The sequence below is a fragment of the Schistocerca piceifrons genome, chromosome 4 (assembly GCF_021461385.2).
Source record: "Schistocerca piceifrons isolate TAMUIC-IGC-003096 chromosome 4, iqSchPice1.1, whole genome shotgun sequence".
NCBI classification, from domain to species: domain Eukaryota; kingdom Metazoa; phylum Arthropoda; class Insecta; order Orthoptera; family Acrididae; genus Schistocerca; species Schistocerca piceifrons.
Genome location: NC_060141.1, coordinates 375521320 through 375545228, shown reverse-complemented (window position 1 = coordinate 375545228; position 23909 = coordinate 375521320). Strand labels below are relative to the sequence as shown.

Sequence of the window (23909 nt, the reverse complement as noted above, 5' to 3'; positions counted from 1 at the left end):
CATCGATCAAGACGCATCCAACACATGGCTAAGAAAAGGCAATATATTCAGTGAGACAGAAGGATTCATGATTGCAATACAGGATCAAACAATAAACACCACGTATTACAGCAAGCATATTATAAAGATCCCAATACCACAACGGATAAATGCAGACTTTGTAAACAACAAATAGAAACAGTAGATCACATCACAAGCGGATGTACAATACTAGCAAATACAGAATACCCCAGAAGACATGACAATGTCGCAAAAATAATACATCAACAGCTTGCCTTACAACATAAACTTTTAAAACAACACGTTCCTACATACAAGTATACACCACAAAATGTACTGGAGAATGATGAATACAAATTATACTGGAACAGAACCATTATAACAGATAAAACAACGCCACATAACAAACCTGACATCATACTCACCAATAAAAAGAAGAAATTAACACAACTAATCGAAATATCCATACCCAATACAACAAATATACAGAAGAAAACAGGAGAAAAAATTGAAAAATACATCCAACTGGCTGAGGAAGTCAAAGACATGTGGCATTAGGATAAAGTTGACATCATACCAATTATACTATCAACTACAGGAGTCATACCACACAATATCCACCAGTACATCAATGCAATACAGCTACATCCAAACATATATATACAACTACAGAAATCCGTAATTATTGATACATGTTCAATTACCCGAAAGTTCCTAAATGCAATATAACACATACCGTACAGTTAAAAGGAAGTGACGCTTGATCAAGGTCCGCGTCACTCCATTTTTAACCGGACTTAACGTCTGAGAAAGTGAAGGAAAAAAAAAAAAAAAAAAAAAAATAATAATAATAATGATGATGATGATGATGATGATGATGATTGCAATAACATGGTTAGAAATATAAGATGACAAATTGGAAGCAATTGAATCGAAGTTAATACACAACAATAATCAAAATCACATGAAGAAGGATTCTAAGTGGAAAAATGCAAGAAAATGATGTGTTCCATATGATGACTAATATGATGTGACAAATGAATAGAAAAAAATTACATTCAAACCAATTAAGTGAATAAAAATAATGATCAAGGTCATTTTGATTAAGATTTAAAAATTTCAAACCACCTGACAAAATTCAAACCCACCCCTTTTCCATGTGAAATTAGTATTTTAATCATTATGCCATGAAAAGTTTGTGAATTCTTACCTATTTGAAGCTATATATCATCGCACAAAATCCAAAACTTTTTTCTTCTATTACTCACAAATGAAAGCCCACAAGATGAAAGGCTGAAGGGTGTGATTCCCTGTACCTTAACCTACATCACTTTAGAGATTGTATCAAAAAGTTGATCCCACTGCTGGAGTCCTCTCCTTGTTAGTACTGTTTATTTTATCTTTTATTATGCCCTGAGTACCATATCCTCATATTTCAGATTCATTTATTCTTTCTTATTAATAAATCACTTTGTTTTGCACATATACCTAGAGATGTCTGTCATTTGAGACAGAGATAGATTTTAGTTCTATATGTATTCTCTTTTTGCTCTAATTCAGGCTTGGGTTGATAAATTGCTGGAATTATATTGTTACATACTTTTTCTTGTTTTGTATTTGTCCAACTGACTAAATTATAAACATTCGGAAGAACAATAAATAAATAAATTGCAGTGCCTGTCTGAAACACCTGCCAGTTTGATAAACAGCACAGATACTTATGGTTTAATTTTTTGTTAGGTGGGGTACTAGTTCATTCATGATCAGGCTGCAACCGACTAAGAATAAACATCATCCATGATAGTTGTTAAGTTTTGAGAAGGCACCTTGCTTACAAACTAGCATGCTTTCCTAAATGGATGATTTCCTTTTGAGTATTATTTCACTTTTCATTACAAAAATAACTAACTAATTTTATTGTTTAATTTTGTACACCGTTTTTTTTCACTAGATTTATTATTATTATTATCATTATTATTATTGTTTTTGAGAACTTCTTACATTTTTAAAAATTATTTTTGTTCATTGTAGTTACATGTATCCTACTAAATATTTTCAGCTTCTTGTCCTTAATTTGTTGTTTTGTTTATCATCTTTATATTGATTTCCTAATTTATTTGTACATTCAGCTGTGATGGTGATTGTTTTGAAATCACGTTAGTTAAAGGCCAGTCTAATACATTTGGCACCTTTGGATCTGCCGAGCGTCGCATATGGATGCAGAAAATATTAGAAAGTATTACTTCAGTTTTTCCAACAAGGATCACAGCAGAGTACACACGAGCAGGATGGTGTTTCTTAAAGGTGAATTTCATGTGTATATTTCATAGCTTTGTATTTCACTGTAATTACATATGTGTGTGTGTGTGGGGGGGGGGGGGGGGGGAGGGAGGAGGGCTCACTTTTGCACAATTGTTGAGTAGGCTTATTTTTTAATAAGTAAATTTTAATTAAATCCATTTGGACAAGGAAATAATTAACTATGTGGGGTAAAGCTCACAGTCTTTGCTTTAGATAACCATTGGAATTCATTTATTATACATATGCTTTAATTATATCAATTTCTCCCTACCACTTGATACTTGATATAAAAAATGTGAAATGGGAGTTTGAATGGTAATAGAGTTGGGTATTAACGGTATGAGTGAATAGCTAAAATTGCTCTGCGTCGGTGGGTGTTGGGTTGCATGCCGATGTTGTTAACAACGCGCATTATGAATGATGGGAATGGAGTGCAATGAATTGAGAGTTGGTTTCGGTAATGAATCGGATGCTTGTTTGTAATTTTCTGTGCTCCATAAATAAAGATAAATGGTAATTTGTTCTTATGGGCTAGAATTTAATCATGTCATTGCAAATTTTGGCAGCAGTGACAAACAAAAGCTCGGGCTACACAATACATCAGTCTGTATAGCAATCTTATTTTTGTGTTGAGATTTGTGGGGTGCGCCAACTCACAAGCAAATTGACACACTCCAACCTAACCTAGGCATTAGGCTTTGCTACAGGGCAGTTTATCTGCATATCTATTTTATTCCATTCACCAAATAAATACGAAATTCGGTAATGAACCAGATTGTTAATAACCAGATCAGGAAAAGTTTTTCTGGTAAATGTAATCAATTCATGTTTTCTGCTGAAAGAAATCATAAGATTCAGTGATTCTAATTGCGTTCTGTATAATATAACCCTATTGGCTATGAGCAATGTTAACTTATTGTCAACATCAACACGCAAAGCTAGAGCTGCTGACACTGTAACTGCACTTTAGCCAAATGAATTTATAGCATTTATAAAGTGTAAGATGAAACTGGGATGGAGAGTCATGTTACTTGCAAGAAAAGTGAAACAAAGAACTTGAATAGCACCTTTCAGTGCACATACACTGTAATAATTTTTGTTGTTAATTTGTACATAAGAGTTTAGATTTAGAGCAAATATGAATCTTTCTATGGATGAAACGTTACTTTAGTAACAGAAATTTCATGATAAGTTGTATTTTTCAGTAGACATCAGTTTGTATCCTTGTCTATTATTGTACAGAAGTCTTTAGCAAGTTACCAATAAGGGGTCGTATTCAAATCCTCATCAAGCCATGCTGTTTTAGAAGAAATGCATAGTCTCACAGTGATATAAACTAATAAAATTTTTGAACATCTAGCCATGTGAAGTGGTTAAATGTCCATGAGCTTTTGGACAATTGCTTCTGGACCATTGTCAAGTGCTCACCACTTCCTAATAATCCTGGGGTAGATTTCGTTAAACCTCGTCCATTGAATTTTGTGATGTTTATTTTAAAAATGTTACAGAATTTCTTCCCCTCTCTTTGTTCCAACTGTGATAGTGCTGTAACTCTTAAAGACCTCAGTGTCAGTGAGATATTAAACTGTAAAATTACTTTGACATATCTATGGATTAAAATTTAAATTAAAAGCTTATGATAATAGTGTGTTCCAGACATATTTAAGTATCTGAATTCTGAGAGTACAATTCTCTGTTGTATAATAAAAAGCAGTGCTGGTAATAGAATGAACACATTTTTAAATATTAGGCAACTATATAGGGTGATTAAAAAAAGCATTTACAAACTGACATGGCACATTGGGCATACAACGAGGGTCAGTAGTCACATAGGAAGCATGTGTCGCAAATGCACCGAGAGGGTGCTACAGTCGTGTGGGAGGGCATCGCGAGACTGTTTAATTGAGCTGTTAATTTTCCTACACCACCTTGATGCTCCCACGTATCTAGTATTCCTGCAAGATGTTCTGTCGGACATGCTGAATGATGCTCCCATTCATTGCTACATTTGATTTCAGCACTATGTAGCCCCCATGTGTTTCAGCAGACAAATGAGGGCCATCTGCAAGCAACCTTTCTCAGCTGCTGGATTGGTCGCAGTGGACCAGTCGCATGGCCGTGGCCACTGTGAACACCCAATCTGACCCCAATCAATTTTTTCCTGTGGGGCTACCTGTAGGGCCTTGTGTGTGAAACACTTGTTACATCACTGGAGGACTTAGTGGGCAGGATTGTTGCGGCAGCAAAGTGTCTTTGAAATATACCAGTTATCTTTAATAGGATGTGCTGCTCAATGCAACATTGATGTCAGGTGTGTCTCGATGCATGTGGACAAAACTTTGAGCATCTCCTGTAGTCGGCATCCATATGTAGCATGTGACTAAATAGCTGCAGTGCCATTTAGTAGCCCAGGATGAGGATGACATTTATGTCCCCTGGTTCTATGTAATTACTGATTCTTGTTGTATGCCTGATGTGCCATGTCAGTTTGTAAACGTTTTTGAATCACCTTGTATTTAATGACTACATATCAGTATGTTCACAAAAATTTGAAGTTGCTGCCTACAAAAAAAATTGGAGCTTCATCGTATAACTGGAAAACGTCTCCCATCCCGCCAGTCTCCTCACAACTAAATACTAAGATGTTACAGACATTTTAATACACAAGGAGCACACCTAGTGCCTTTTACCATTAATGAAACAAGACTAACCTTAGTTATAATTTCTTGTTATTGTCCCACAGAGACAAAGTGGTTGTTACTTGTTCCTCTGTATTTATGTTTTTACAGTTTTTTCTCATGCTCCTGAGATTCATCTTTGTGATTAGATGTGTTGAACACATTATATGAAATAATTGTCTTGCATTCAGACAGGGTCATTTATAGAAAACTGTCTTGTCCATTACTTACTCTCAGTGGAAGATTATTGATGCTGCCACTTATTTTGACAGGAAATGGTGTACCCCTTCATTGTGTAGTTGTGACAGCTGATAGTAGACAATGCAGTTAGATACTTTTCATTCAAACTATGTCTTTGGTGATTGAAAACAGATTTAAGAAAATTTTTTGTTTGTTGCCAGATAAATAACAGATATCTTATTGGCTCATGTTGTCATAAATTTAGTCTTACGATTTCACTTGACTATGATTGATTTTACCTATTTTACATATTTGACTTTGCTCCTACAATTTGCCAACAACAACATCCATTTTGTACTTTTAGCCACTCTTTATATTAAGTTTCCTGACAGATTAAAGCTGTGTGCTGGACCAAGCTTCAAACTCGGGACCTGTGCTTTTTGTGGGCAATTGCTCTACCAAATTAGCTGCTGAAGCATGACTTGCAACCTGTGGAAAAATGAATATTGTAGAGACATGGCTTAGCCGTATCCTGAGGATGTTTCTGGAATGAAATTTTCACTTTGCAGTGAAGCGTGCACTGATTTGAAACTTCCTGACAGATTAAAACATTGTACGGGGTGCATTCAAGTTCTAAGGCCTCCGATTTTTTTTCTCCGGACTGGAAAGAGATAGAAACATGCGCATTGTTTTAAAATGAGGCCGCATTCATTGTCAATACGTCCCAGAGATGGCAGCACCGTACGGCAGATGGAATTTTACCACGAGCGGCGAGAATGAGAACTGTTTTAAATACTTAAAATGGCGACGTTTTCCTTACTTGAACAGCATGCAATCATTCGTTTTCTGAATTTGCGTTGTGTGAAACCCAGTGAAATTCATCGACAGTTGAAGGAGACATGTGGTGATGGAGTTATGGATGTGTCGAAAGTGCGTTCGTGGGTGCGACAGTTTAATGAAGGCGGAACATCGTGTGACAACAAACCGAAACAACCTCGGGCTCGCACAAGCCGGTCTGACGACATGATCGAGAAAGTGGAGAGAATTGTTTTGGGGGATCGCCGAATGACTGTTGAACAGATCGCCTCCAGAGTTGACATTTCTGTGGGTTCTGTGCATACAATCCTGCATGACGACCTGAAAATGCGAAAAGTGTCATCCAGGTGGGTGCCACGAATGCTGACGGACGACCACATGGCTGCCCGTGTGGCATGTTGCCAAGCAATGTTGACGCGCAACGACAGCATGAATGGGACTTTCTTTTCGTCGGTTGTGACAATGGATGAGACGTGGGTGCCATTTTTCAATCCAGAAACAAAGTGCCAGTCAGCTCAATGGAAGCACACAGATTCACCACCACCAAAAAAATTTCGGGTAACCGCCAGTGCTGAAAAAATGATGGTGTCTATGTTCTGGGACAGCGAGGGTGTAATCCTTACCCATTGCGTTACAAAGGGCACTACGGTAACAGGTGCATCCTACGAAAATGTTTTGAAGAACAAATTCCTTCCTGCACTGCAACAAAAACGTCCGGGAAGGGCTGCGCGTGTGCTGTTTCACCAAGACAATGCAGCTGCACATCGAGCTAACGTTATGCAACAGTTTCTTTGTGATAACAACTTTGAAGTGATTCCTCATGCTCCCTACTCACCTGACCTGGCTCCTAGTGACTTTTGGCTTTTTCCAACAATGAAAGACACTCTCCGTGGCCGCACATTCACCAGCCGTGCTGCTATTGCCTCAGCGCTTTTCCAGTGGTCAAAACAGACTCCTAAAGAAGCCTTTGCCGCTGCCGTGGAATCATGGCGTCAGCGTTGTGAAAAATGTGTACGTCTGCAGGGCGATTACGTCGAGAAGTAATGCCAGTTTCATCAATTTTGCGTGAGTAGTTAATTAGAAAAAAAATCGGAGGCCTTAGGACTTGAATGCACCTCGTATTGGACTGAGAGCAAACTCAGAACCTTTGTCTTTTGTGGCCAAGTGTTGTATGAACTGAGGTATTCAAGCATGACTCATGACCCATTCTCACAGCTTTACTTCCATCAGTACCTCATCTCCTACCGGATACGAAACTTCCTGGCAGATTAAAACTGTATACAGGACCAAGACATGAGCTTGGGACTTTGCCTTTCAAGTTTCATATTGGCACACACTCCAGTGCAGAGTGAAAATTTCACTCTGGAAACATGGCCCAGGCTGTGGCTAAGCCCTGTCTCCACAAAATCCTTTCTTCCAGGAGTGCTAGTCCTGCATGCTTCACAGAAGACTATCTTCGAAATTTGGAAGGTATTTTTTTTTCCTCGTTGTGTGAAAATGGACATGTACAGTTGTGGTTGCCATACAAAAAGATATCTTTGTGGGTGCATGCTCTGTTCCACGTATTCCCTTGCTGTTCTCCTTTGTGCATCAGTATGTTTGGGGTTTGTACTTTTGGTCATCATGGAGCCTGAAGGTCAAATTGATTCCATAAAGTCAATTTACAGTTCCATTGTATTTCAATTGGGGTTCTAATATTACTATCTGATTATTCAATGTAATAAAGGACATCATTTAACATTAGCGAAAATTAAGTTTGAGATTTTGAGGTGAATTAATTAGAATAGCAAGCCAATGACTATCACCATGGTACTAAATTTTATGACATAGTATGTAGAAGGTAATTGATTTTGAAATAATTAGCTTTTGATGTAGAGTAATTAGATACTGGGTTTATGCACATAAAGTAATAATCTGACAGCTTTTTGCATTTGTTTCTACTTTTTATCCTTTCCAAAAGTACCATTTATGTACACATATTTGTACAGACTTGTACTGTCAAAATACTTATCACTGATTAACAGATACTGTGTACTACAAACATGATCTGGAACTTTCTGCAACTGACTTGGAACTAACTTGACGTGTGCAACTGCTGTTGTATAAATGAAGGCATAATGCAATTTTACACTTCCTGTTATACAAGCATTTGAGGTAACTAACTTACAGTGGAAAATTTCCAGTTCAGAAATGTTCATATGCAGAGTGTGGACAAAAATATGGAAACACTGTAAACATGGTTGAACATAAATGCAGATACTAGCAAAACCTGCAGGTTGTGCTGTTGTATTTTACCAAATGGCAACTGTACAATGTTCAACATATGTTGCAAGTGTCAGTCATGGTCAGAAGGGTGTTTTGTGTAGTTGTGAGTGTATTATGTTTGACCGAAATGAATTTGAACGTGGACAAACTGTTGGTGCCCAGATTGGAGGTGATTCTGTAAGAAAGGTAGCCAAAGTGTTTGGCATTTCAAGAGGTACCATATTGAAGATTTATACTGCATACAATGAAAGCAGAAAAAAAATAAAAATAAAAAAAGACAAAAAAAAATCATCTGCTAAGTCACAAGACAGAGGAAAGTGTGTGTTGAGTGATAGTGACAGACAGTCATTGTAGATGATTGTGATTAAAAATAAGAGGATGACAGCTTCAGAAGTCACTTCAGGATGGAATGTCACACTTGCAAACACTGTCAGCTCCAAAACAACATAAAGGAGCTCTGTAAGCTGGGTGCATGTGGGCGATCTGGAATTCCAGTACCACACATCATTTATGCAAATGCCTGTAATGGGAAGAAGTGGTGCCAAAGCCAGTCTTGGTGCACACTGCTTCCAACTTTGGGCCCAATTTACATCCCAAGAGTGAAAAATGATGGGGGTTCTGTGATGATTTGGGCTGCCATATGGTCATATTCCACATGAACTGTGGTTGCTCTGCAAGGTCGCATTATTGCCACGGATTATATGAACATTTTGGCTGTTCTGGCCCATTCTGTGGTTCAGTATTTGTTCCCCAGAGGTGAAGCTGTGTTCCAAGATGACAAAGGCCCCTGTCCATGTAGCTTACATAACCCAGGACTGGTTTTTTGAGCACAAGGTTGTATTGTCGCATGTTCTGTGGCCACCACAATCACAAGCTCGCAATAGTATTGAGCCTTTGTGGTCTTATTTGGAGAGAAGGGTATGTGATCACTATCTACTTCCATCATTACTATCTGAACTTATTGTGTTACTACAATCTGACTACATTATGCAGTACAAATGCATCTTACTAAATGGCTGCACAACCAATGTCAGCAACATACCCTAAACGCATTTGTCCAATTTATATGTGCTTGTAGGAAATTTACTGTAACATCATCAGGAAGTTTTACTATAACAGTATCAGTACTGTCACTGTGTTATGTCTTCATGGGACATATGCTAACATAGTCTTTATATTTACCATACCACACAAATATAGCTTATAGAACAAGGCCAGTATTTATAATGTTAGTTATTAAAATGTATTTGTGCTGTATCAGAGGTTTCTTTGAATTGATGATTTAATGCAGTTTTATAACTCAAGAATTTTTATTTTCTGCAGCAACATGTTATTTATCATTACGTGTTTTAGGAAGGTATTAATGGGATATGGCACACTGGATGGATTTTAATTACTGAGAGAACACTTCTGTATTGCATTACCAATGGTGCTGTTCAAGAAGCTGATCTGCGGAAGGCAAGATATGTTGGTAAGACGATGGTTGTAATGTGTTTTTCATAATTAGTAGGCTTTTTGCGATCATAAGTCATTGCAAAGGAAGACACAGTTGAGCATATGAAAATGTTTTGGTGTACACTGTGAAGTACTTAGTTTTTGAATGCTGTTATTGTATATGAGATTGTAGACTTTGTGTGAGAGTTTCATTGATTATGAAATCTTTTTATAGTATGGGCAAAATAATGTCATTCCAAAGAAACATTACATCTTTATGCAAAGCTCTGTTATCTTGAGAATCTTTTGTAGTCTTCGAACCACGGCCCTCCTCTCCCACGAGAGCATTAGGCATTCCAGTAAGGGAAACATTCCACGTGGGAAAAAATGTATCTAAAAACAAAGATGATGTGACTTACCAAACGAAAGCGCTGGCACGTCGATAGACACACAAACAAACACAAACATACACACAAAATTCTAGCTTTCGCAACCAATGGTTGCTTCGTCAGGAAAGAGGGAAGGAGACAGAAAGACGAAAGGATGTGGGTTTGAAGGGAGAGGGTAAGGAGTCATTCCAATCCCGGGAGCGGAAAGACTTACCTTAGGGGGAAAAAAGGACAGGTATACACTCGCGCGCGCACGCACACACACACACACACACACACACACACACACACACACACACACACACACACACACACACATATCCATCCGCACATACACAGACACAAGCAGACATTTGTAAAGGCAAAGAGTTTGGGCAGAGATGTCAGTCGAGGCGGAAGTAAAGAAGCAAAGATGTTGTTGAAAGACAGGTGAGGTATGAGCAGCGGCAACTTGAAATTAGCGGATGTTGAGGCCTGGTGGATAACGAGAAGAGAGGATATACTGAAGGGCAAGTTCCCATCTCCGGAGTTCGGATAGGTTGGTGTTAGTGGGAAGTATCCAGATAACCCGGACGGTGTAACACTGTGCCAAGATGTGCTGGCGGTGCACCAAGGCATGTTTAGCCACAGGGTGATCCTCATTATCAACAAACACTGTCTGCCTGTGTCCATTCACACGAATGGACAGTTTGTTGCTGGTCATTCCCACATAGAATGCGTCACAGTGTAGGCAGGTCAGTTGGTAGCTCACGTGGGTGCTTTCACACGTGGCTCTGCCTTTGATCGTGTACACCTTCTGGGTTACAGGACTGGAGTAGGTGGTGGTGGGAGGGTGCATGGGACAGGTTTTACACCGGGTGCGATTACAAGCGTAGGAGCCAGAGGGTAGGGAAGGTGGTTTGGGGATTTCATAGGGATGAACTAAGAGGTTATGAAGGTTAGGTGGACGGCAGAAAGACACTCTTGGTGGAGTGGGGAGGATTTCATGAAGATGGATCTCATTTCAGGGCAGGAGTTGAGGAAGTCGTATCCCTGCTTGAGAGCCACATTCAGAGTCTGCCACTTCCTCATCGTCTCAAACCCAGAACCTCCCACAGAAGAACCACAAAAGTGCCCCACTTGTGACAGGATACTTTCCGGGACTGGATCAGACTCTGAATGTGGCTCTCCAGCAGGGATACGACTTCCTCAAATCCTGCCCTGAAATGAGATCCATCCTTCATGAAATCCTCCCCACTCCACCAAGAGTGTCTTTCCGCCGTCCACCTAACCTTCGTAACCTCTTAGTTCATCCCTATGAAATCCCCAAACCACCTTCCCTACCCTCTGGCTCCTACCCTTGTAATCGCGCCCGGTGTAAAACCTGTCCCATGCCCCCTCCCACCACCACGTACTCCAGTCCTGTAACCCGGAAGGTGTACACGATCAAAGGCAGAGCCATGTGTGAAAGCACCCACGTGATCTACCAACTGACCTGCCTACACCGTGACGCATTCTATGTGGGAATGACCAGCAACAAACTGTCCATTTGCATGAATGGACACAGGCAGACAGTGTTTGTTGGTAATGAGGATCACCCTGTGGCTAAACATGCCTTGGTGCACGGCCAGCACATCTTGGAACAGTGTTACACCGTCCGGGTTATCTGGATACTTCCCACTAACACCAACCTATCCGAACTCCGGAGATGGGAACTTGCCCTTCAGTATATCCTCTCTTCTCGTTATCCGCCAGGCCTCAATCTCCGCTAATTTCAAGTTGCCGCTGCTCATACCTCACCTGTCTTTCAACAACATCTTTGCTTCGTGAGTGTGTGGTAGTTATGAGCCTGGACATTGAGTTCCTGTGCTGCCAGTCCATTTTCTCTCCTGTGGGTGTTGTCCCAGGATGGCGATGTTGTTGTAAAATTAGTGTCCCTTGTGGAAATGAGATGGAAACCACTGTCTTGATAAATAAGGTAATCATTTACCCTTGTTTACACTGGCTCTTTCATTATGGGATCTTGGAAACAATTTGCACAATTTGTACTTTTATCTGATTCAAGTTTAACATGTGTCTTTTGTTGAAGCTTTGCTCTACTACTGCAGTATGGTAAGAATGCCAAAATCTTAATGTCCTCCTCCTCCTCCTCCTTCTTCTTCTTCTTCTTCTTCTTCTTCTTCTTCTGGGAACCATGTTTTATTTGTACCTACAAGGAGTCATTCTTGAAGAAGATTTTGAGCAAGAGCTGTAACTTATTATTTTCCAACAAGCCCAGGTGCTGTCCACCAAGGTTGTAAACACAGTATTATCTTATACTAAATGGCAGAAATTCCAGGTATTTAGGTTCTGTTTTGTGTGTTTTCTTTTATACGTGGAATGCTTCCGCATATCATCTGGAGTTTCGTTTGTCAAAATGACGCAAGAATGGTAATTATCTACTAACCACTCCTTTTCTTCTGTCCACACATATGCAGTAGTTGTATCCCAAGAATTCCATTAGGTTTTCTTCAAAATGCAGCCAAAATATTACAGTGGCGCCTACATGTTTGCAGAACTATTTTGGATTCAGGCCCTTAGTTTTGAGAGCTATTTCACTGAAGTGCACTGTCAGAATGTATACACGGAGAAGAAAAAAAATCCTGGATTTTTCTTGAATTTCCCAGGTGAAAGCAAATTTTTTATATATTAAATGACAGTATGCTTTCCCATGGAGCTGTAAAACTTGCCAGCCAATGACAGCAGATATTCAGGACATAGGTCGGATGATGTAGCCAACCAATAGCAACATCATTATTAAGTGGGCTGAACACACAAATAGAAAGATAATGGTTTAAATTAATATACATGCTGTGTAGCTACAAGAAAAGTCCAGCTTTCACATGTGATACTGGTCACTGATCTCCCCCCCCCCCCCCCTCCCTCCCTCCTCCCAATCCGAGAGTATGGTTAGGCTGGATATGAAGTGCACAGCTTAAATGGTAGCTCAATATTTCTATTTCACTTCTGTGCAACAAACATTTCGTGGGCTACCTGTCTGAATAAATGTTCCCTCAAGCACTTTGAGTTTTCCATAGAAAGAACTGACTTAACACTTTTTTTTTTATATGAAACTACAAAGTAACGCTTCTCAAATCACTATTTGCAATATTTCCTCGTGACCTGTTAGAAATGTAAACAGTTGTGACATCACGCTCATCGAAACAAGGCCCATGAGAAAGGCACATTGTAGCAGTTTGTTGTTATGAACTATTGCGTAGTTTCTGACACATTTTACTGTCTGCAGATGCTTGTGCGTGCACTATGTTTTGTTTTTGTAAGTGGCTTATTTTTTGTGGCTAAGTTTTATTTTAGTGTTATTTTCTCATTTATGTTGTATTGCTGCAGTATTATTCTGCAGTAGTGGGCTAAAATAAAATTCTTTGTTAGAGTATCAGTTCTTACCAGTCAGGAGCGCAAAAAATTGAAAAGTAAAAAAAATGACAAATTCCTGAAATTCTAAAAGTTTCCAGGGGTTATCCGGATTTCTCCCGGTGAAAAAAAAAAATTTCAGGTGTTTCCCAGACTTACCGGTGGTCCTGGGGCATATACACCCTCACCATGTACGGTTAAAAAAAAACCTGCCTGCATGTTTTGATAAGCTTAGGTACCTTCGGCTGTGTACAGCTTGCACCAGTGCAACACATACTGGCAAACAACACCACATGTAACACACTTTTAGGGGGTATTTGCTCTCATCCTATGGAAAAAGTTTTACTTATAGGCCTTTTATATTTTCTGTGTTTGCATACAATTACTGCATACTCTTTTATATACGCATTATAACACTTACTTTTATCGGTTTGGAATGCCAAAATGTTTATGCCATGAATAAAACAAAAAAGAGCAAATTTGTGGTGTGATGTGGTCGTTACATGACAATCTTTGAGGGTTTGAATTCCAGTAAAATAATTAAATTTACTGTCAGGACACCTCAGCAACACCTCAGCATATGCAAGCCACGAGAGGTAGTGTCCTGGCACTCGTCCAGTATGATGGTTTCAGTGCATGTGAAGTGTCAGCCAGGAGTGGTGTTTGCCCTCACTGTGTCTAGAAGCAGATAAAGCGGTGGTGTGAGATGCATAATTGGCCAGCGTAGAGGGTCAGGCTTTGGAGATGGTCGACACCTTAGCAAGACAATGTGTTAGTTGGAACCTGTATGAAAAGACCACTTCTAATTGCTGTCCAACACAATAATGAGACCACTTCCATTGAAAGCTTGCAAACAATTCACATCTTCTTAAGGGATGCTGGTCTTAGAGCCCATAGGGCTTTTAATAAAGAGACCCTCTCTGATGATCACAAACTTTATAGGCTTGCCTTCACTGAACTGAATGTAGATCATGACTGGTAGCACATCATCTTTTCAGATGAGTTTACATCTACATCCACATTTATACTCCGCAAGCCACCCAACGGTGTGTGGCGGAGGGCCAGTGAATGAGCGAATGTCTGGAGGTAGTCCACAGTTCACTTGGACCGTGTTACAACCACAGTAAATTGTGCAACATTCATATGTTGGTCGCATCGCAGTCTTGTGCTGGGAGTGGATCTCATTGGCTGGGACAGGGATATTTCATCAAATTTATGGTCATCTCACCATGGATCACTATGTGCACATTATGAAATGTAGTATGGTGACGAGTGTGAGTGGTTCTGCTGGAACTGGATGTGTTTGAAGACACCTTGAACAGTGGGGGGTATCAACCCTACTGTTGTCCGCTGTACGGCCTGACAGCTGGGACAGATGGTCGGGGATGCCATTTCTTTTCGTAGTAGGACTGCTTTGATTGTCTTTCGTGGCATCCTTACAGTACAGTGGTACGTCGATGACATTCTGTGCCCTATTTTGTTGCCCTAAACGGCAAGCCATCTTGGGCTTAAATATCAGCAAGATAATGTCTGCCTACACTTGGTGAGAGTTTTTACTGCTTGTCTTCATGCTTGCTTGCTCTGGTACCACGTGCCGCGGAATTTGAATCCGCGCCAGATGTAATGGACGTCGAAGACCCATAGAGGTCTGCACCATCGCGCGGTAAGCTGTGGCGGCGCACGCGGCCTCGCCCGCTTTTAGTGTGAGGGTGCCACAGGGGAACACGTGGGCCCAGCGGCCAATAGCAGCGCCCCTGATAGCGTACTTAAGCGCCTGCCTCGCGCTCAGCCAGTCAGTCTAATCACGTGTACGGCGGTTTACACCTCGCTTCATGCTAGACCGCTTTCTTCCTTGTTCTGTGTGTGAGTGGACATGTTTGTTTCCTTGTGACTCTGTTGTTCGATCTTGTTGTATTCGTTCTGTCTTTCGTTGTTCGTGTCCGTCCTCTCCCGTTGTGCTGTTGTTCGCGGGCCTCTCAGCGGGTCCTGCCGCGCTTTTCGTTATTGCTACCCTGCGACCGTCCTGGTTGCAGTTACAACACTTGCCAAACCCTGTCAGCAAGATTGGCAGATCTCTCCCCAACTGAGAACATTTGGAGCATTATGGGCAGGGGCCCCCCATGAACCATGGACCTTGCCGTTGGTGGGGAGGCTTGCGTGCCTCAGCGATACAGATAGCCGTACCGTAGGTGCAACCACAACGGAGGGGTATCTGTTGAGAGGCCAGACAAACGTGTGGTTCCTGAAGAGGGGCAGCAGCCTTTTCAGTAGTTGCAAGGGCAAGAGTCTGGATGATTGACGGATCTGGCCTTGTAACAATAACCAAAACGGCCTTGCTGTGCTGGTACTGCGAACGGCTGAAAGCAAGGGGAAACTACAGCCGTAACTTTTCCCGAGGGCATGCAGCTTTACTGTATGATTAAATGATGATGGCGTCCTCTTGGGTAAAATATTCCGGAGGTAAAATAGTCCCCCATTCGGATCTCCGGGCGGGGACTATTCAAGAGGATGTCGTTATCAGGAGAAAGAAAACTGGCGTTCTACGGATCGGAGCGTGGAATGTCAGATCCCTTAATCGGGCAGGTAGGTTAGAAAATTTAAAAAGGGAAATGGATAGGTTGAAGTTAGATATAGTGGGAATTAGTGAAGTTCGGTGGCAGGAGGAACAAGACTTCTGGTCAGGTGACTACAGGGTTATAAACACAAAATCAAATAGGGGTAATGCAGGAGTAGGTTTAATAATGAATAGGAAAATAGGAATGCGGGTAAGCTACTACAAACAGCATAGTGAACGCATTATTGTGGCCAAGATAGACACGAAGCCCACACCTACTACAGTAGTACAAGTTTATATGCCAACTAGCTCTGCAGATGACGAAGAAATTGAAGAAATGTATGATGAAATAAAAGAAATTATTCAGATTGTGAAGGGAGACGAAAATTTAATAGTCATGGGTGACTGGAATTCGAGTGTAGGAAAAGGGAGAGAGGGAAACATAGTAGGTGAATATGGATTGGGGGACAGAAATGAAAGAGGAAGCCGCCTGGTAGAATTTTGCACAGAGCACAACATAATCATAACTAACACTTGGTTTAAGAATCATGAAAGAAGGTTGTATACATGGAAGAACCCTGGAGATACTAAAAGGTATCAGATAGATTATATAATGGTAAGACAGAGATTTAGGAACCAGGTTTTAAATTGTAAGACATTTCCAGGGGCAGATGTGGACTCTGACCACAATCTTTTGGTTATGAACTGTAGATTAAAACTGAAGAAACTGCAAAAAGGTGGGAATTTAAGGAGATGGGACCTGGATAAACTAAAATAACCAGAGGTTGTACAGAGATTCAGGGAGAGCATAAGGGAGCAATTGACAGGAATGGGGGAAATAAATACAGTAGAAGAAGAATGGGTAGCTTTGAGGGATGAAGTAGTGAAGGCAGCAGAGGATCAAGTAGGTAAAAAGACGTGGGCTAGTAGAAATCCTTGGGTAACAGAAGAAATATTGAATTTAATTGATGAAAGGAGAAAATATAAAAATGCAGTAAGTGAAACAGGCAAAAAGGAATACAAACGTCTCAAAAATGAGATCGACAGGAAGTGCAAAATGGCTAAGCAGGGATGGCTAGAGGACAAATGTAAGGATGTAGAGGCTTATCTCACTAGGGGTAAGATAGATACCGCCTACAGGAAAATTAAAGAGACCTTTGGAGATAAGAGAAGCACTTGTATGAATATCAAGAGCTCAGATGGAAACCCAGTTCTAAGCAAAGAAGGGAAAGCAGAAAGGTGGAAGGAGTATATAGAGGGTCTATACAAGGGCGATGTACTTGAGGACAATATTATGGAAATGGAAGAGGATGTAGATGAAGATGAAATGGGAGATACGATACTGCGTGAAGAGTTTGACAGAGCACTGAAAGACCTGAGTCGAAACAAGGCCCCCGGAGTAGACAATATTCCATTGGAACTACTGACGGCCGTGGGAGAGCCAGTCATGACAAAACTCTACCATCTGGTGAGCAAGATGTATGAAACAGGCGAAATACCCTCAGACTTCAAGAAGAATATAATAATTCCAATCCCAAAGAAAGCAGGTGTTGACAGATGTGAAAATTACCGAACTATCAGCTTAATAAGTCACAGCTGCAAAATACTAACACGAATTCTTTACAGACGAATGGAAAAACTAGTAGAAGCCAACCTCGGGGAAGATCAGTTTGGATTCCGTAGAAACACTGGAACACGTGAGGCAATACTGACCTTACGACTTATCTTAGAAGAAAGATTAAGGAAAGGCAAACCTACATTTCTAGCATTTGTAGACTTAGAGAAAGCTTTTGACAATGTTGACTGGAATACTCTCTTTCAAATTCTAAAGGTGGCAGGGGTAAAATACAGGGAGCGAAAGGCTATTTACAATTTGTACAGAAACCAGATGGCAGTTATAAGAGTCGAGGGACATGAAAGGGAAGCAGTGGTTGGGAAGGGAGTGAGACAGGGTTGTAGCCTCTCCCCGATGTTATTCAATCTGTATATTGAGCAAGCAGTAAAGGAAACAAAAGAAAAATTCGAGGTAGGTATTAAAATTCATGGAGAAGAAATAAAAACTTTGAGGTTCGCCGATGACATTGTAATTCTGTCAGAGACAGCAAAGGACTTGGAAGAGCAGTTGAATGGAATGGACAGTGTCTTGAAAGGAGGATATAAGATGAACATCAACAAAAGCAAAACAAGGATAATGGAATGTAGTCTAATTAAGTCGGGTGATGCTGAGGGAATTAGATTAGGAAATGAGGCACTTAAAGTAGTAAAGGAGTTTTGCTATTTGGGGAGCAAAATAACTGATGATGGTCGAAGTAGAGAGGATATAAAATGTAGGCTGGCAATGGCAAGGAAAGCGTTTCTGAAGAAGAGAAATTTGTTAACATCCAGTATTGATTTAAGTGTCAGGAAGTCATTTCTGAAAGTATTCGTATGGAGTGTAGCCATGTATGGAAGTGAAACATGGACGATAAATAGTTTGGACAAGAAGAGAATAGAAGCTTTCGAAATGTGGTGCTACAGAAGAATGCTGAAGATTAGATGGGTAGATCACATAACTAATGAGGAGGTATTGAATAGGATTGGGGAGGAGAGAAGTTTGTGGCACAACTTGACCAGAAGAAGGGATCGGTTGGTAGGACATGTTCTGAGGCATCAAGGGATCACCAATTTAGTATTGGAGGGCAGCGTGGAGGGTAAAAATCGTAGAGGGAGACCAAGAGATGAATACACTAAGCAGATTCAGAAGGATGTAGGTTGCAGTAGGTACTGGGAGATGAAAAAGCTTGCACAGGATAGAGTAGCATGGAGAGCTGCATCAAACCAGTCTCAGGACTGAAGACCACAACAACAACAACATGGGCAGGGGCATCCAACCAGCTCAGTATTTTGGGGATCTAATACATCTGTTGGGCAGAATTTGGCACAATATCTCTCAGGAGGACATTCAACAACTCTGTCAAGCAGTGCCAAGCTGAATAACTGTGTGCAAGTTTGTCCCATGCTCCCTGACTCCAGAACAAAAACAATAATAATAATTTTAATAATAATTTAATAAAACTATTCTAGGCTGATGAGTTTGCATATCTGGGAAATGGTTAATTAGCACTAATTACACTTTATTGATTGAAATTAGGTAATTGTGGCTAGAAGCTAAAATAAAAGAATTATATGAAACTACGTAGTGTCTCTAAATAGTGTTCATTAAGCCAGATCTGACACTGTGCCTCAGGGTGTTACACAGTAGTTCTAAGTGCTACTCATTTTTGTAATTAGTGGTTTTGAGTGTTACATGACGCAACTGGTGAGTGCATAATATTAGTAACAGTATTTGGAATTTCCTTCATTCTTGCAATATGGCTGGTGGCAGCCATTGTTAGTTCACGACAAAGTACCAGCAGTCTTACCCAATGATCACTGCTAGTTGTGTATACCTCCTGCTTCTACTAAGTTCGAAGTAGGTAACCTAGAGGGTGTGTACCTCGCTGACATCTATCCATCTTGCATCTGTACATCACTTCGGCCATCTGCTGAGCAAGATACACGTGGATGCATCTTGGCTACCTTTCTGCATTGTAGGATGGCTTATCATGTTACAGTTACAGATCATTGTTTGGTCTAGGATGACGAACAGTGTAACTCTTCCAAGAAAAGCTGTAAGAAACTGAAATTACTGAATGTATCCCTAAACTGCTCTCTGTTATATCTTAATTTGCTTGATGTGCACTTCAGATAACTAAACTAACTAAAATTTTTGACAAATAACTGTAAAGTATTTTCATACTGAAAAATCACAAATACTGCCACCTGAACTATACTAAATGTCAAGTACACTTTTGTAACACTAGTTCTTCGTATACATATTAATGTTTATCATTATCTTTTATTATTTGTTTCACTCAAACTACTCACTAAAAGCAGCACCCATATTGAACCAATGACCTTCCAATTAGAAACTGAAACAAAAATCATTCTGTTAACAGAAAATGTTCACATAGTATTCAATGATATATTTTCTTGTCAAAGTATTGCATAGTTTCTAACTTCTCTGTGAGCTAGTATGTATAGTATAAACGAAGGCTGTATAATACGCCTCATGCTGTTACCACTTGTTGCAACAAAGGAACGTTTTTGATTTAACTAACAAAGCTCACAGAAAAATCACCCAGCTCAGACATAAGTGGTTATATTAACCATATGCTGTCCCATATTGTACTGTTCCTTACCAAAATATTATTCAACAATTTACCAAAATTTTCAGAGGGTGAGTAGATTTTTTATCTACTATCTACCCAATTACATTATATTGTCAATGTAAATACTGATTGCATATACATTATCAAACATACTTATTACTTATCAAACAAAAGCGTTGGTATGTTGATAGAGACAATGAAAACAATAAAAACCACACAAACACACACACAAATTTCAAGCTTTCGCAACCCAAGGTTGCTTCATTAGGAAATAGGGAAGGAGAGGGAAAGACAAAAGGATGTGGGTTTTAAGGGAGAGGGTAAGGAGTCCATGTCTGCCTGTGTATATGTGTGGATGGATGTCTGTGTGTGTGCGTGCGCGTGGGCGTGAGTGTATACCTGTCCCTTTTTACCTCTAAGGTAAGTCTTTCTGCTCCCGGGATTGGAATGACTCCTTACCCTCTCCCCTAAAACCCACATCCTTTTGTCTTTCTCTCTCCTTCCCTCTTTCCTGATGAAGCAACCTTGGGTTGCGAAAGCTTGAAATTTGTGTGCGTGCGTTTTTTATTGTTTTCATTGTCTCTATCAACATACCAACACTTTTGTTTGGTGAGTTACAGCTTCTTCGTTTTTAGATATATTTTTCGCACGTGGAATGTTTCCCTCTATTATATTCATACTTATTACTTACAATTTTAAGATCCATTCCTCTTGTACACTCTTCTTTCACTTCACCACACAATCTGACAACATTTCAACTGTATACATAGTATTAATCAAAAATAACTTGAAATGAGAAAGGATGTTCCAAAATACTTGATGGTTATAATTAAAGTGCAGCTGTAATTATTGTATGGCAGTGAAACTTGGTGGATATGCTAATGCATTTATGCAGAACCAGTTTACGTGGAAAAAGAATTAATTCCAATTTTGGCCACCTGGTGCAGATCTGGCAATATACATTACCTTGTTGACATCTCCAGGCTCCTATTGAACAAATTGTGAAAGTGATGGTTGATAATAAAATCAACAATATATCTTTCTGCCCATGTCCCAAACCTAATCCTTTACATATGGAAATATTCCTATATGTCTTTTTTTTGCATTCACAGCACCAGATTTGCACCTGGTGGCCAAAACTGGAACTAATTTTTTAAGGTATAAATCTGTTCTGCATTAACACATTAGAATATGTACAAAGTTTTGCTGGCATGTGATAATTTTGGCCCTCTCTGGAGCTTCATAGATAGCTGCACGATAGCTATAACCACCCAGTACTTCTGATAATACAGGTCCTGCTTGTATTGGTAAAAGCTATGTTTTCATTATTTGGCTATAAGTTGTTTTATTACATTTTTTCTGTGGCACATAATCAATGTCATACCAGGGGAACAGGAAGCAGTTACTTGTGCAAGTATGTAAATTTAGGGCTTTAAGTTAATAGATATATTTCAGGAACTATTAAAGTTATTACCTTGGGATTTGAATCGTGCACTGCTATTACCACTTGAAAGTGTTGTGAAAATCTGATTACAATAGGTTAGACAACTTCAAATGCACCTCATAATTCTACTGTATTTATCCCTCTTCTCTCCACACTGATTCTTCCAAACATTGCTGTGAAACATCAGTCCACTCCTCACTATTACTAAATTGTGATTTGAGTCTGTATCTGTTCCTGGGTAGAGATTACATTCCCATGTCTAAATGTTGGAGTCTGTTTGACCATGATATAATCCATCCAGAATTTTCACACATCTCCAAGGCCTTTTGCAAATACACTTCCTCTTACAGTGTATTTGCTATTACTAGCTGAAATTTACTGCAAAACTTAGTTTGTCTCTCTCTTCTCTCATTCCTACTACTGAGCCCAATTGTTCTGTATTTTTGTCATCTATTCTTTTCCGTACTACTTAAATTTTCATCTCCCTTTACATTTTGAACTGCATTTTTAATATTCTCGTATACTTTCTCTATCTCATCACCTTCTGCTTGCGATGACAGCGTATTCACTGAACTGTCCTACCCTCCTGCTCATGATGGATCCTATTTCCATTATACCATTTTCATTGCTGCTGATATTACCCTGTATTTGTCTGATCATAAATCCTTATTTTCTTTCCATTTCACTTCACTGAACTCTACTGTATCTAGACTGAGTTTCTGAATTTCTCTTTTCAGATTTTTCTAACTTCCTATGACATCCGGACTTTTCACATTCCACACTCCAAGTCATAGAATGTTACCTTTCATCTATTGTTCCATCAGTTTCCAATCGTCACTTTCGCCTTAACAATGCCTTCCAAAAGACCCAAATGGGGACCTAATCTAGAATCTTTTGCCAATAGAGAGTTCATCACGACTCTCTTTCAGTTACAGTCCCCATGACCTGTTGATACATATTGTGTGTCTTTAACATAGTAGTTTCCATTGACTTCTGCATCTTCATGCTGTTGATAATTGGTGAATTTTCCTCCTTTTAGGAGCATTTCCCCATCCAAAAGGGGCAAGAAGGTGCCCCCAACCTCCATCCGCTTCTCTGTCCTCTTTGTCTAGGCTATATGGAGGATGTGGGTGACCCTTGCATTGGAAGTCTTCGGCCACCATTGCTGATTTTTTAAATTTCTTATCAAAATTTAAACATTAGCTGAGACTGAATGCAGGATGCAGTTAATTTTGGTTATCAGTCGAAGACACTTTATCTCAAGATCATTGGTGTTCTCAGTGGATGAAACTAGATCTGTAGAATACAATAATGAGGGGCAAGTAAATTTAATAGATCACATTTTAAAATGTGCAAATGCGATAAAAATATTCCAAGGTGCACTGGAGGGAAGGAACAGCAGAATAATAAAATATAACTCATGAATAACAAAGTGTACAACAGTTACCACCCCATGAAGAGACTGGCTAAAGACAGAGACAATGCAAAAGGCCTGTTGCACACCAATCCTATAGTATAAAACCAAAGTACAACATTTTTGTGGCTGTTATAATAAAATGAAACAATAAATTTGTTATTAATGCAGATCAGATACTGCTTTGATGTGTACAGCACTACAGATAATGTTATCTTCCTCTATTTCCATGTGTTCTTGTCATTACTCTAAGAAGTAAATGCCTGTAGGCCACACCTTTAATGTCAGTGTATCAACAAGGTTTCAACAAAATGCCACTATTGCCCATTACCTTAATGTTAGAAAATGCTAAGCAGCTGCTATACAAATCTGTATATTGTATTACTAATACTGTTTTACAAATACTAAATGATATAGAACAGTTTTAATTTCTTATACATTTTTCTGTGGTCATTTAACCTCTTAAAAGTGGATTTCCATTCTTGCATGAAATGCTGGCCACATCTATCTAACGCTAAGTTCTAGCTAAACTAAACTAACCCCAAATACTCACTTAAATTAACAAAACAATTCTAAACACTAGCTACAAAACCTGTGTTGATAATCAATTAATATTGCTATGAGTTGTAATGCATGCAGTATTTTGTAGTGGCTAGTATGTCTGGCAGATGTGCTGGGGGTTGCCATTTCAAACCCAACCACAAGCAATTATATGTTATTTAGTATTTATAAGTTCTGGAAGGTACTTGAAATATGTTTGTAATGCTTGTATGTGTGTGTTCTGGTGTATGAGTACCTTATAAATACGAACATTCTAGAATATAAAATGTCTGTATAAATAGCTCCACTCTCTG

The 23909-nt window shown here is 39.6% G+C and overlaps 1 protein-coding gene across 1 annotated transcript in view; it reads left to right on the top strand.

The window, feature by feature from the left end:
- The window catches only part of LOC124795424 (arf-GAP with Rho-GAP domain, ANK repeat and PH domain-containing protein 2), a 144621-nt gene that overhangs the window by 20758 nt on the left and 99954 nt on the right, over positions 1 to 23909 (top strand). Inside the window, exons 2-3 of the mRNA XM_047259452.1 lie at positions 2130 to 2304; positions 9594 to 9711. Coding sequence (XP_047115408.1) covers positions 2130 to 2304; positions 9594 to 9711 — 293 coding nt within the window. The remainder of the gene's footprint in view (positions 1 to 2129; positions 2305 to 9593; positions 9712 to 23909) is intronic.